Below are 15,466 nucleotides of genomic sequence, written 5' to 3'. Positions count from 1 at the left end.
ACATCCTGTTGCCTGTTGAATATAGTCTCTTTACCAAGTCTAGGTTATTAAATCTACAATTGGAGGTGGGCTGGGTAAAACTGATCAGATCCAATCCATGTATGTCTTCTGCACTGTGCACAGGCAGCAGAATTTTCTGCCTAGTGATATTACTGCAGAATGAGTATCTTGATTTCTATCCTGGAAGCCTGCACATTTTAGTGAACCAATGAAAGTTCTTCTGCACACTTATAGAGCGACATAATTTTGGAATTGTTGGATAACAGACCACTGAATCACAGATCCCAAAGAAGATGATTTTACTGTAATTCCACACATTAAGACCCATATGGAAAATGTCACCCAAGAATATTGTTTTCATCGGAAGTGCAGTAACAGCAGTCATCCTGCTGGGCTTTATCTTCTATGAGCTACAAGCGGGTAAATCAGAAAAAAGATGGTGGCATTCGTAACACAACTGAATAGTCCCAGGAACAGTGCATGTATGGTTGCCAATCCAGTCAAATTAATATTTTATTGCCGGAGCACTCCCAATCCAGTAATAAAAACACCTATTTTTCGGTCCCTTTCTTTGAATTTTATGTCATTTTGTTTTGACACCTTGCCTGGGTCTATTGAGAGACCGGCATTTAATGCCACCTGCTTTCAATGCATGTTGGTAGTTTAGCTGTCTAGTGTCTCGATGATGGAGCCCCCATTACTGTACAATGCCCACATAATGCAGAGTGTGATGCTGTAAGTGGACAGGGCCACCAGGTAGATACGGAATAGGAGCAGGTCAACCACATAGCCCACCTGCAGCCATTCTTTGGCAATATCACGGGACTCATCCCGCTTCTCCAGGAAATGGCGGATGGACATGACCTCATGAAGGATGCTGTTCACCAGAAGAGTGCCTTCTTGCTGGGGTACCATCATGCCCAATGCCTTCTCATAGTCCTTGGTGGATTCGCAACTGTAGTGGGAAAGTTTCACTGGAAGGCAAGAACACAAGTGTTTTGAATAGTAAGCATTCTCAGAGCACATACCATAAGGCAGAAGTACCCTACTTCATTTTACTTTTTATTACCTTGAGTACCTGGAGAAACTTTGGTAGGACCAAGAACAAGCAAGGAACATGCCTGAAATAAGCCCCACCAATAAAGTTTGACTTGTTGAAAACCTATGGGCCTCATTCACAAAGTAGGTAAATCTGCCCTTGCAGATTTCCTTGTACATATGGGTACAGATGTACTACTTTTTAGTATTCACCAATTCCTACTGAAAACAGCATGGGAACCTGTGCCTCACACAGGGTTCTATGCAGATTACCTTGGGAATCTAAAGATTCCAATTTTTTGTTTCTGGTCTTTCTGTTTTGGAGTTCTCTGTGGCACAGAAGTCCATACAGAGAGAATTAATTACCTTGTGCATTGGTATTTATATATTAAAAATATGTACAAGAAGAACATTTTTCCCCATAGAGAAAGCCCTTCCTTTACACCCCCACCAAATGTGGGTATATGTTCTCCTTCCCACACTGAAGGAAAAGTAACTTCAGCATTAAACTGCAGTAAATATTCTACCATTTCCGAAGCTGGAGTGGGTCAAAATGTAGTTTGGGAATGCCGACAAACGTTCATGCTTTAGCACACATTTTTAAGAGAAATGACGCACTGATGCACCCATTGTCTTTTGACAATGTAGTGCTGCAGAGATCTCTGCACTTGTGGCGGAGAGCATTGCCCATATATTGGCTTGCCCATGCCTGGAGCCCTATTGAAAAATTCAGGCAGATGTAAAAACCAAATTTACCTTTCTGAATACGGACCTATATTCTGAGGGTTTTTTTACTTGTAAAAGTGCTACAATTTACTAATTTGTGGATGAATACAGCACAGCTGTCAGGAAAAGTACATATCATTGTAAATAATGCCAAGATTGGTCCGTGTATTCCAAATCAGATGACTTTCAAAAATCTATTGGGCCATGAAGTCTCACAGGGGCATGCTAAAGCTCAAATGCTTACCATTCAATAATAGCAAGAGAAATGAAGAATAATACAGTAAAACATAACTCTCTTCAGACCAGCTCATCAATGTGTGATTTAGATAATCTATTTCAAAGCAATGTACAGTAGGTTTTACCTTCCTATCTATTACAGACGTGCTACAGAAAATGTATTAAAATGAATGCCACTATAAACAAAAATACACATCACCAACTATAACATTTCTAAATTGCACAACTTCCAGTCCTAACTACTGAAATGCTGCCTAGCACATCAATCCCCTACAGTAAACCACATATGGTGACAGAACAGAATAATACCCCAACCAACTTAATCAATCTTCCTCCAGGCTTAACTTAAACCAATCCTCAACAGAGGCTATGCATCATTGGTTATCATCAATTTCCCCTCTATCCTAAAGACATTCTAAATCCCATCAATCCATGAAGAAGCTACAATTAGACCCCACTGTTAGCAATCCAACTAACAATCCTACAGCTACATGCTCAGAAGCCCAATACTACCTCGTCTAAAACTGCTAACAAGAATTTCTTCCAAGATGCAGCACAGAAATGGGCACCATAAAATAACTGCTGACACCTTACAAAATTCCTGTCACAGAGGACCTATGCATACTCGTTCTTCTTTATGATGCATTTGGCACTATCAGTCTCAAACCACTTCTGTCCCTCCCCACGATTGGTATGGGCTTTGGCCACAAAGTCTGTCAATGTTTCCTTCATATTGAACTAGAAGGCAATCCAGACTTAATCCATCTGATATGTGCTTACCGTTCACACGCTGCCTGTGTGAGGACTCTATCATTTTGTTAACAATCAACCTTTAGCTTGGAACCGCCGAATGTCCTCATGGATCCTGATTGATGATTAACTAATCTCCATTCTAAAATTGGTGGATGATACTGCCCATCCTACTCCGCATTTGTAAACACACTTTTGACTTCAAATCGGCAGACAGTGAATTCACCCTCAAAGTCTGTAAAAGCCCTAAGTACCCTTATATAGACTTAGAAGTTTGTATCTGTTTCCTCCTAAGCCACAATTAAATCCTTACATTAGCCTCCCTCCTAAGAGGAAAGACCATCTCTAGAAGGCAAAAATGCCCACCTAAATGGTCCAACTGGCCTTCTAAATGCAATCTTTTCACCACCAAAAGTAATAATCCAAAACGCTGCTCAGACAAAGCAACAAAAAAGTTCAGCCACATGTCTCAAACACAATGAGAAAAACAGTGGTTGCTCACTACCCGAGGTACTATTTGCAACCTATTACGTCGTTATTTGCAAGGCATTCAGCACATGAGTCTGGACTACATAGCACAGAACCAGACAAACCCTGAATGATCCATATCCAATCTGAACTAACCCCTAGAAAGAAGAGAGGTTCACAAATATCGCATGAAGAAGGCCCATAGGTAAGCACTTTATATCTAGTCCTTCAAACAAGAGACCAGCTTGCAGAGGGACTCATGCTCACCCCAATAGTCCTACATTTTCAGCAACACAAAGAATGCACCTGTTCCAACACTACCTGCTCTCACTTTGTGAACTTTTACAATTGCTTCACTAGCCTCATTCACCCACCGTATTTGATGCATTTGTCACAGCGTAAACAAATTCCAGAGGTACTCATCCACCCCATAATATGAATATACTCATACGTTCTACCTGATTCAGTGCTCCCTACTTCTCTATGAAGTGCTCAACTACTGCTTGTAATTATACAAGCACTGTATAACTGGCATAAATATTTTTTCATAGCATATATACCAAAAAGTCTCAAGGCACCTGACAAATAGGGATGGCCAAGTTGGGCTAGCAGATAATGGCAGCATGAAAAATTAATATGGGTTAATCAATCAGTAGAGGCTTCAATAACAGCCAGGTCTCCAGGTTTCCTCTATAGGTGCTGAGACCAATTGTGTTAACTATTTTGATAAGAATATATTGCCATCCCCTGAGATTTGGAAACGCCTGAGAGGCGCAAGAAGAGTATAATCTGTTAATGGGCCTGGAAGCGCTGAGCATGAGTAACATGGTCTTCATCACTTTCAGGCAAAGATGGACTTGTTAATCCATGATTAGATGACTTTATGGGCATTATCAGATTTGTTCCTTTGGAGATAAGCTGTCTCTGTGGAATGCAATAAAGGGTTGGGAGCTGTCAACACAAATGTGAAAACCTGAATAAGATAAAATACTGATCATTTATCCCTATAGTTATAAGTACATGTTTAACAGTTCTGCTGAGAGATGTAAGGGTTTGACTGTAGAGCCTGTTTCAGAAAAGTGTTAGTGCTAGACCTGTGAGCCTTATGGTGGTCTTCCCACAGATCTTTTGTCTTTGCCCTCCACATTTTGCTGAAATGTATTTTTGTTGACGTTAGGTCTTTGTGCCCTTTATCCCTGCTAACCACTGCTAAAGTGCAGGTGCTCTCAGCCCTAAACATGGTAAAATTGTCTTGCACCTGATTGGCATATTGGTATACCATCTGCACAGGTCCTGTAGATAAAATGCTTCTAGTAGGCCGTCAGTACTCATTGTGCCATCCACCTACTTAGCCACTTAAAACATGTCCCATACCTGCCATTGCAGCCTGTGAGGCCTACCTAATTAATTAATGCATTATTTAATTACCTCTCAAATAGGATGACATTGGGTTGTCTTATTACATTTCGTAAGTGCTAACGTTTTAATGGGAACAGGTGCACATTTCATGTTTGGTGCCTGAGAAATAGTAATAAAAAATCCTCTTTAATAACAAAGTTACATTTTAAATTGCAAGTTTGAAAATGACACTTTTAGAAAGTTGGTGTTTTCCTGTTCTAGCTATTTAGTGCCTGCAGCCAATCCTCGGTCACGTGGCTGGGTATTAATGGAAGTTGGACTTTGTTGATTCCTCCCAGACAGCCACACAATGTAAGTATTAGGTGTGCTGGGTTGGGCGAGCAACTGGCAGAATGGGGGCCAGAGCTGGGAACAACCCCACTAGCAACAGAATAGGGTGTTCTCTGCCTTCACACAAAGGGCTTGTCATAACTGCAATGCTCATGCAACCAGCTTGAAACCAGGGCAGGGAAGCAGGAAAGTTCAAGCACTTCAAAAGTAGTGTTCTTCTAGAAGTTTCTCATTCTTCAAAGCAGGCATCAGGCATAAATATATGACCGTCAGACCCATTCTTCAGTTTACTTTCTGGACTTGCGGAAGGACTCGCAGAGGATTTCTTGCTGCTGTGGCCTGCTGTATACTTTAGAAAACTGCTTTGCTCTACCCAGAAGGAGTGCTTTGCTGCCTGAAGTCTGCCTTGAGCCCTCAATGAGATCTGCCCTGCTCTTCAAGCCTTGTTCTACTGATGAATCCAGGACTACCAGAGTGACTCCAAAATGTACCCTAGCGTTATAAATTAGTGTGAGATTTTTCTTCAGCAGTGTTTTCACTTTATTACTCTTTGAGTGCTGCAAAAATACTTCACAAGTTGCCTCTAAGTTAAGCCTGACTATGTTTGTGCCAAGCTACCAGAGGGTTAAGCACAGGTTAATTTAGTGAATTTTGTGGTTCACCTTAACAGGGATTGTGGTTGGTGCTGAAAAGGGGTCACTTTCCCCTTCAAACAACACAATTTCTCACAGTTAGGATTTGCCAGGATACAATGTACTCTAAACTTTTCCCAATAAATTGGAGAACGTACACCAGCCCATAGTTTTGCTGTTTTTAATTACTTGTACAGAAAGAAGAGCAATTTAACTTATGCTGTAGATTAGTATAGATCTTTAAGTCTCAGAAGCATTGATGAAACACTTAAAGTCACCAGATGATGTCATCAGTGATGTCATGTGAGATGTCATCAGTGATGTCACTGACCATGTCATCATTGATGTAATATGTGAGGTCACAAGCAGTGCATTGCGGGGGTATAAGTTATAGTTAGCTTAGGTAACTATAACTGCTAGATATCACTGGTTTTGTATGAGTGAAATCTGACCCTAACTATAACGTTCCTGTTACCTTTGTTTTTTCCAGTGAATTTCTAACGTTTTTTAAATTCTATTTCCTAACTATAACATCAATTTAGCCTTTGTTTTTTTCAGTGAATTTCTAAGGTTTTTTTAATTCTATTTCCTAACTAGTGGAGAAAGGGGGCAGGGCCTCCCATGAGTTCTCAGTAACCCCACTGTGTGACACTTACTGGCGGTAACAGCAGGGGTTCTTTGCACTCAAGAACTCTCAACATCCAAGGGGACTTCATCCCCCAACAAGTAGTGCGTCAGAAGGCATGTTTGCAGAGTTATGGAGAAAGGGAGCAGGGCTTCCCATGAGCTCGGAATTACTGCAGGTAACAGAAGGGGTTCTTGGCAACCAAAGACCATCAGTATCGAAGGGGACTTTTTCCCCAGGGGTCCAGCCTTTTCAAAACACATTTAAATAAGGGTGGTGGGCCAAGCGGCCCCCCTCCCGAGCCAGTTTTAGCACTGAGGAACCCATCCCATGGGGCCCTGCCCTAACACTATGGGCTGACTTTGGCCCGTGGACCCCATACCCCGGGGCCTGTCCTTCTTTTTACATTTATTTTTATAAAGGGAGGGGGGCAGTGCAGCTCCCTCTCCGGGCTGATTTTGGCCCCAGGGACCCCATCCCCCAGGGCCCCACCTCACCCAGTGACCTCTGTCGGGGACCGAAGGGGAAGCCTCAAAGGCCTCTCGATCCGTGCTGGTTCCCTGCCTCCTGGGGGAACCAGCATTGCTCTCACAGACAGGGGGCTGCTGAAAGGCAACAAACTGTCTGTCAGAGCAATATTTTCATCTGTTTCCCTGCACGGATATTTATGCGCAGGGAAAAACATGAAAACTCCACTTTCTGCAAGCTGCAGCTGTTTGACAGCTCCGGCTTTCAGAAAGCGGAGTTATGTTTGCTTTTACTTGGTGGAAGCTGTCAGTTCCCTCCAACCAAAAGCAAACAGCTACCTCCTGAGGGTGGGCACCTCTGGAGGTAGCAGGAGCTAGCCCCGAGGGATGGTGATCCCCAGGGCCAGCCATGGATCCCCATGGCCCCTCTCCATCATAGTACTTATCCCTAGGGAGGTGGTGGTGGTCCCCATTGCCGCGGGGCGCGCATTCATTGGATGTTTATCTCCAAGGAGGTGGCATTCCCAGTGGGCACTAGTGGGCCCAGCGGACCTGCCCCATACATATTGTAAAGTGCCCCAGGGAGATGGGGGTCCCCAGACTGTACACACTTGCCCGGGGGGGGGGTGGTCCCCGGGGCACAAAGGGTGCCACGTGGGTGCCCCCGCATACATTAAAACCAATGCCCCAGTGAGGTGGCGATCCCCAGGGCTTTCAGAAGCCCTTGGAGGGTTACCCCATGCATCCCCTCCTACTTTTATGATATGCGCTATGGACCTGGCCCACTCAGGGGACATTAAAAAACAAGCACAGGAGTCTGATTGCTTTTTTCTTATTTTTACTCGCAAATTCGCGAACATTGCGATTTTACTGCAATTCTTTTCTTTAAAAAATGTTTCTTTGACCTAGTGGTTAGTTGTTAGTGTTTCTCCATTGCTTTCCCATTAACCTTGAGGATCTTGAATTTCTTTCAGTTCCTAATTATATTTTTTTCTTTTCTTACCAGGACCACAAATGTTTGGCACTCAAGTTATTTCCCAGATAATGGTTCTTTTTCCCCTACCCTTAAGGTTAAAAGTTAACCCTTCCCTTAGCATACCAATGTTGGTTTACCATGTATCCCCCTTACAGTCTTAGGTTCTGACTTTGATTTCTTAACAGTTATGGTTTTCCATTCCCTTATCTAAAATTTCATGGTTCTCCCATTAGGCTCCAGGAACTCTTTCCCTGCTTGCTTTCCAGAAGATTCATGTTTCAATGTTTCTGTCCCTTACACCCTTTTGTTCTACATTACATTGATGGTTCTTTGTACTCTTGCCATCAGTTTGATCATTCTGAATTCACATACTTTAAGGTCGTTGGTTTTTAATTTCTTTACCGTAACAGTGATGGATCACACTTCATTTTTCATATAACTGACGGTTGTGAACTAATTTCTCTAGGGTTGAAGTTTTTGAATCCCTTCCCTAACAGTTTGAGGATCTCGTTTCTTTACCATTAAGATAATATATCTTATTTTCCTTCTCTTATAGTTTATGGCTCTCCAGTATCCCTCAAGTTGACTATTCTATATTGTCTTCCCACAAAGTTGATCGTTCTAAATTACCTGTGTTGTTGCTGTTCTCCTTGTGTCTGGAAACATCTGAGCTATGGGTTCGAACTGGTGTAAATCTTTGCTTATCTGTGACACAGAGAAATAATGTAAGTTTGTCTAAGACCAGATGTTTCACCCACTCAGGAACAGGTGGTTGCAGGTCTTGCTTGTGGACCAGCCTCACAATAAGAATGGTTTCAGTCAAGCTTAGGACGAGCAGGGCCATACACACAGCAAAGTATACACCTGAGGAGAAAGAAATTTCAATGTTTAGACATATAGCACCATCTTAAACTCAAACAGTTCCAGCGCTGCAATGCTTAACAATGTCAGGCTTCAGTTTTCCAATTCAATGCAGTATATGGTCTGTAAAATGATGCTCTTAGAGAAACATTGTGTTCTAAATATTGCTTATACAAATAAAACTCCATTGTGTATAGATTTTCTTTCATTAACTCCAATGGTGCAGTATTTTTGTAAACAAGATTTAGCACAATATTTTGGCTCCAATAATCTCATACCACACCCCTTTTTCTTTGCATCAGAAAGTAAAAGAGAATTACAAGCCCTAGATTTATACATATTGTATTCATGGTCTATTTTATACTGTCAGTTAATTCTCAATTAGAGCCTACATTTTCCTAATTGAATTAATAAATTCACTGTGATTGGAAAAAACAATCCAGGCTGGACCTAAACATACTGGAATGGCCCAAGGGTAATTTCACATCTGATAGCGAAATTCAGACATCAGCTGGCAAATCTTCGAATTTGTTGGTGGAATTATATTGGTGATATCACTTGTGCTCCAGATGAGTGTGCTCAGTACCTCATGGTGCGCTAGTACATGCTCTAACATTACCATTTCCTTTCTATAAATTAAATGGCATGTCATTAATAGAGAAGTGAAGGAATAGTAGGCCAACAAAAGTCTCTCTCCTAAATGGGCCTAACCCCTCTATTCAATGGTCTTCAATTTGGAGGCTGTAAGAAAAATAGGAGTTTGTGGGAATAGTGTGAAATATCTGGGAGCCATTTAAGGGTGCATAAACCCTGAGTTCTCACTATATAAGCAGTATCAAGTGTATCCAAAGTTCCAACACAAAAATATAAATCATAATTATTTTCTCAGTTTGAGGAGTGATGGGATATTTTTTTCTTAAGTTTGTTGTGTATTTTCATTGGCATATATTTGCCAGGAATCTCAGTGTATGTGGGGTTATAAGCAAGCAAACGCAAGTGAGATATTAGTGTGGAGATACATTGGTTGTAATGAAAAGGGAATACAGCTCTTCAAGAAATGCCTCCAAGTACATTCCAAATGTGCCCAGAACACGACTGCTAACCTCAGTTCCACAAGGGCTGTCTTCTTGACAGATTTTCAGGAAATCCAGCAACTATGTAAATGATTCCCATTTAGAATCATTACATGCGAATGTCTCTCTTGAGGATATATTGAAAATGTGATTTTTGTTATAGTAGAGGTTCTAGTGCATAAACATTGGACATCCTTAGTCTAGAATGAACATGTGTCGGAGTCCAATACCATTTCCAAATGGTATGCAAATTAATTTTAATTAACTTGTCTGTAACAGACCTGACTTCTTATTTTTTTTACTCAAGTGTTGCATTATCTCGGTAGATTAAAGTAGTTCTCTGTGGAGAGTTCTACCTGGTCTTTTGGCTTAATTTGAGGCATGTTTTCTATTTCAGAGAGTGACATGACACCAGAGAGTGTGTGGGTGAAAATTCCTACTGAGCAATATTCTGTAAGGGAATCCTTCTGCAAGAAAAAGCTATTTTTGCTGACATTTTTTTGCACACTGAACCTAAAACCTGAGGTGTCGGTTAAAGGACTTGCCACAGGACAAGGATAGGGTTTCCAATCAGTGAGATCCGGAAACACCAAACAGGAAAGAAAAATGTATTTCTTGAGTCCCCTCACTTACCAGGGTTTCCCCACGGTGACATGCTTCATCATAGGGGCCATCTCAGCTCTCTACGAGCTGAGATGTGCTGAGACTTGCGATATTTACGTAGGAGCACTTTTGTGGAAGACTATGTGTAGCGCAATAAGTGTAGTGGAGTGGGCCAAAGTGAGTTAAAAATACCTTGCTAGTGGGCGAAATATTTTATTGTTGCTCCTAGTTTGGTATGTCTAAAAACGGGGTGAGATACAAGTAGACCTAGCTATAATGGGTTAGGAATCCTTAGTATACATCAACATGTTACGAGCATCCCCAAAGCTCTTCGTCTGGACCACACAGGGACCAGCCCTGTGTTTGCCACTCCTAATCTGCCAAAGTTCAGCAATCTAGACAATAAATAAATAAACTCTGCAACTATAAAGAATGCGTTAAACCATGCAAACGATCAAGACTTTTTCACAAAGTATTTCTAAGGAAACATTAATATGCCTCATGGACTGTGGGGTTCTAGGGATCTCTTAGTCCTTAATTTAGTATGAGAGCGCCTCGCGGAAAATACCTAGTTGTCTCCCCACCAGACCGCATCTTGCAAGAGTTTTAAAATTTTTTGTTCAATGATTTGCTAGCTTTTTAAAGACTGGGGCTTTTTTTTAAAACGTTGGTTACAAAGTTGCAGCAACTAGCATTTGGTTTAATTATGATTGGCTCATTAAATTCCGTCCCGTGAGTAAACTCCTGGTTACGCACGGGACGAAATTGCAAGTTTGGTTTCATTTAACGGATCCGATAATTATCGGATGCATTTAATAATCCAACATTCATTACATTTCCGCTAGTCAAACAAGTAGAAATGTAACTGGGGAAACATATGGTAATTACTGTATCATGAAGATTTTGGTGTGTTAAACACTCAAATCTGCATGTTATTTCGATAAATTCATAACTGGATTTATTTATCGCACCCAATAAATAAAGTACCCATGGTATTGTTATGTATCAGGGGAGATAAATAATGCTCCAACTTGTTATCAGCCCTTTTGTAATTTATCTGATAAGACATTTAGGGCCTCACTTTGATGTTGGTCGGAGACATTTCGACTGACATCTTTGGTTTCACTTTCCAACTACATATTACAATGATGGTGGTCGGAAGTTAAACCAGCGGTCAGTCTGTCTGGCTTCCAGCGGGCTCAAGGAGACCATCGGCCAGTCCGGAACCGGCATGCAATCCCTTGAAGACGGAATTTCTGCCGTTGGGGTTACGATGTCGGTTTCCCATAGTCTTTTAATGTCGGGCTTCCCCACATGAAAAGCCTGCAGGAAAGCTTATTTGAGGGACCATAGCAGGGCCCCCTTCTCTCTGTAGCCTCTGGTGGGGGCTGAGGGGGCACCTATGGTGCCACCCTGTAAATCCCTGCACCGTGAGGTGCCTGTCACACAGTGCAGCGATTACACAAACTCCCATTTCTCTATGGGAGCTTGTGCTGCGGGTGGAAACCGACCGCAGGACAAGCTCCCATAGAGAAATGGGAGTTTGCAACTGATCATGGTCAGTTGCATTGTAGCAAGTCCCAAGTCCACACGACATTGTAATAAGGCCCAAAGGTTAAAATTACAAAACAAATGTGGACAGGATAAATTATAGGGTGGGAACAAAATAGTAAGATGGTATTTTGAGTTGGAGTGGGAATAATATTGTCTTTTTTAATTTTTTTTATTTATTATTAACAGCACGAAAATGGAAGAAAATATATCAAGTAAAACAAAACACATCAGGGAGGATACATTTTAGCAACAGTGTAGCAGAATGAATGTGTTAACAGTTGCTTCATTGTCATATTAAATTCAGGAGATGCAAGAGATTTATCAAAAAATAGTTTTAAAAAAAGGGGGGAAGGCAGAGAGAAGATACAAAAAGAAGAAAAATACAAGGTTAGCATTTTATATTTTGAATTTTAAATAAATGTAGGATAATTTTAAATAAAATTGCCCCAGATTTTTTCAAATTTGTATAACGACCGGTCACCTCTGAGCCTAGCCAGAGCCGCCTCCATGCCATAAATTTTATTAACCAAAGACGACCATTCCATGATATGTGGAGGCTGTGGGGAAATCCAGGCACGAGCAATGGTTAGTTTAGCACACGATAGTAGAATGGTAATTAAGGTCTGTTTAGGAAGGGTAACATTGTGTATGTCTAAAAGTACAGTTAAAGCAGAAAGAAGAGGAGGACTAGCTGATTTCATTTTCATGACCTTGTCCAGAGCAGACCAGAACTCCTTTAACATCGAGCAAGAAAACAGCATATGTTCTAGATTAGCACCTACAAGATCGCATTTAGGGCACTTAGTATGGTCACTAGATGAAGCATTTGCCGACCACTTAAGAATCCACTTCAGAGGGTGTAATACAACATACACATCATTTTGAATTGTTGCAGTCTTAAACTCAATGATTGCACAAGATTATTGAGATTCGAAAGAGAGGGGGCAATCTGATTGGAATTTATCATACAACTCAACTTAGAACTCCATTTCTTGGCTAATTTGCAACAGTCACTTGTCTTATATGAAATAAGACAACTGTACCCTTCACTGATTAAAGATTTCATCTTAGATGAATAAAAACAGTTCCAAATGTCTGAGTCTGAGATATTGAGAACTTTCATCTTACGTATCAAGAAATCGTAAACTTGGATATACTTAAACCTCATTTCCTCGGTCAAATTATATTTATTTTTATATTATATTTTTTCCTATATATATTATATATATATATAAAGGAAAAATACAATACACCTGGGTTAGAGCAATTATCGGAGGAAATCACTCTGTTAGAGATCAGACAAGCGATCTTATCGTTACCAGCGGGAAAAGCAGCGGGGGAAGACACCCTCCCAGTTGAACTTTATAAAATATGCATTGAGGTACTAATCCCGCTCTTTTCTTTGGTAATTCAATCTATAGGGGAAATCGGGAAGGCCCCTAACTCCTGGAACATAGTAAAAAATGTCTTTTTTTTAAAAAAGCAACCCGGCAGACGAGTGTAGGTCTTATAGACACATTTCACTTATTAACACCGATGCCAAGGTTTTCGCCAAAATTTTAGCAAGTCGATTGGCTAGGTTTATTCCTAAGATTGTAAACTCGCAACAACATGGATTCGTATTGGGTAGGGACAAAACGACCCATATTAACACAGCTATTACTGCTTTTGACATGGCTGAGATAGAGTCCACCCCACTCGGTATGATTTTATTGGATGCCGAGAAAGCTTTTGACCGAGTGGGGTGGGACTATCTTTGGTCTGTCATGTCTCTTATAGGATTTAGGGGCCAATTTGCTAGCTGAATACGAGCCTTATATGATAGACCCACAGCTAGTATTAGTTATGCTGGTCTGTCTTCATCCATTTTTTCCATCTCTTGGAGCACTCGGCAAGGGTGCCCGTTATCACCCCTGCTGTTTGCCCTATCAATGGAACCATTTCTTTCTGCTCTCCAGCTGCAGTCCAGAATAATTCCATTTAGGTCGGGACCGCATTTTTTTTAAATCACCACATATGCGGACGATATTGCCATATATTCTACCAATGTCGTAGAGGCGTTAGAGGGTATAACGGCTGAGGCCAACAGAATTGGAGCCGTTTCAGGATACAAGCTGAATATAAATAAAACACAAATAGTTGTTAATTACAAACCACCGGTTACGGTTTCTGGAATCTGTAGGGCCGCCAACTATTTAGGGCTTAAAATCTCATCTAAAATTAGTGATATCATTACAATAAATTACGATGCTTTATAAAAATCAACAGCTATGTTACTAAAAAAAAGGCATAAACTCCCTTTAAATAGTATCAGCAGAATTAACCTGATTAAAATGAAAATACTTCCGAAATTTCTATATTTATTTTGTTCTATACCGTTTGCACTTAATAATTCCTTTTTTTTTTAAAAACTTGATGGAATGTTCAGTAGTTTTTTATTTGGGGATACAGGAAGGTGCGCAGATCTTTGATGCTACTTAAGGGCTCTTTAGATACGGGGGGACTTAATTTTCCAGACTTTAAATTATACTTTTGGGCTACCTTTATCGGTCGTCTGCGCTCCTTGCTTAATTCAGATACGCAATTTTTTTTTCATACTTTTATGTTAAATTCAGACTCTAGAATGTTTTTATTAAGACTGAATGACCCAAACTATTACAAAAGGGTTCAATTTAAGACTGCTATAGATACAGCCAAGATTTGGTTTAATATTTTGTCTTTTTGTAAAATGTCTTTCTTCCATTCTAAATTACAGCTCTGGGGAAATGCGTGTCTTCCCGGGATTTTTAATGATGGTTGGGCAAATTTATGGTCTGCTCATGGAATTGTTAAATTGGAGGACCCCTATGGCTCTCATGGCTTTTTAGATTTTGATGTACGGGAATAATATTGTCATGGATATATTAACCTGCAACAATATCAACTGCATAATATCAGCTATGTTGAAGAGTATAAGTACAGTTAGAAAAAGTAAATCTATACTTCTCTTCATATTCTTACTTTAATGATATAGAGGTGTACAAAACTCTAGTCAATGGTTTTGCAGATCAACATTTTGGCCACAGTATTGTGACATACACCTGATTTTGATGACTGTTAGGAGGAGGGTCATGGCTTGGGTATTAAGAGTGTGGCTAAATAGGAGTAAGTTTGGGGAAATGTTGATGATGTCTAGACTGTTCAAATTGTCCTCTGATGCAATGAGGATGCCCACATACATGGTTCCTCTCATTACCTCAATTTTCACCATATTCAGGCCTGTCTACTTATCACCACCTCTTCAACCAAACCATTGAGAGTGTGCAAGACACAATTGAAACCACATCAGAATGAGCATAACAATGTATGAGCTTTACATTACTAACCAATTAGCGGCGTCCCATTGGCAGTCACAGGCAGAGTGTCGGACACAATGATCAAGAAGACAGAGTAGCCAAGGAGGAGGGTAATCTTAAAGGAAACACGTTCACCACTGTCTGGAGGGAGGTAGAAACCCATGATATCCATGAACATAAGGAACATGCTGGGAAGAAGAAGGTTCACTACATAGAAAAGTGGCCGCCTCTTGATGATGATCTGTGAGGGAAAAAGTGTTGAAGAAAAGTGAGGAAGCAGCAGGACACAGTGGACTTTTAGCAACACTCTTTCATGGTCAACCCAGGTTCATCTGGCAACAAAATGTGGCGAGCAGGTCAATGGAATGGAGACTTTTACTCAGTTTCTGACAGGGTAGCACTTCTGAAAGTTAAGCAGGGCTAGCCAGTCTA

The 15,466-nt window shown here is 40.8% G+C and overlaps 1 protein-coding gene across 1 annotated transcript in view; it reads right to left on the bottom strand.

Annotated features, from left to right (window-relative positions):
- Window positions 1–645: 645 nt before the first annotated feature.
- LOC147732844 (5-hydroxytryptamine receptor 3A-like) overlaps window positions 646–15,466 on the bottom strand; it is a 63,146-nt gene continuing 48,325 nt past the window's right edge. Inside the window, 3 exon segments of the mRNA XM_086954842.1 lie at window positions 646–974; window positions 8,239–8,472; window positions 15,065–15,275. Of these exon segments, the coding sequence (XP_086810968.1) occupies window positions 646–974; window positions 8,239–8,472; window positions 15,065–15,275 (774 nt within the window).

Source organism: Lissotriton vulgaris, chromosome 2_1 (genome assembly GCF_964263255.1).
Source record: "Lissotriton vulgaris chromosome 2_1, aLisVul1.2, whole genome shotgun sequence".
NCBI classification, from domain to species: domain Eukaryota; kingdom Metazoa; phylum Chordata; class Amphibia; order Caudata; family Salamandridae; genus Lissotriton; species Lissotriton vulgaris.
The sequence above is the reverse complement of the archived record's forward strand: the minus strand, read 5'-3'. Positions and strand labels throughout refer to the sequence as shown.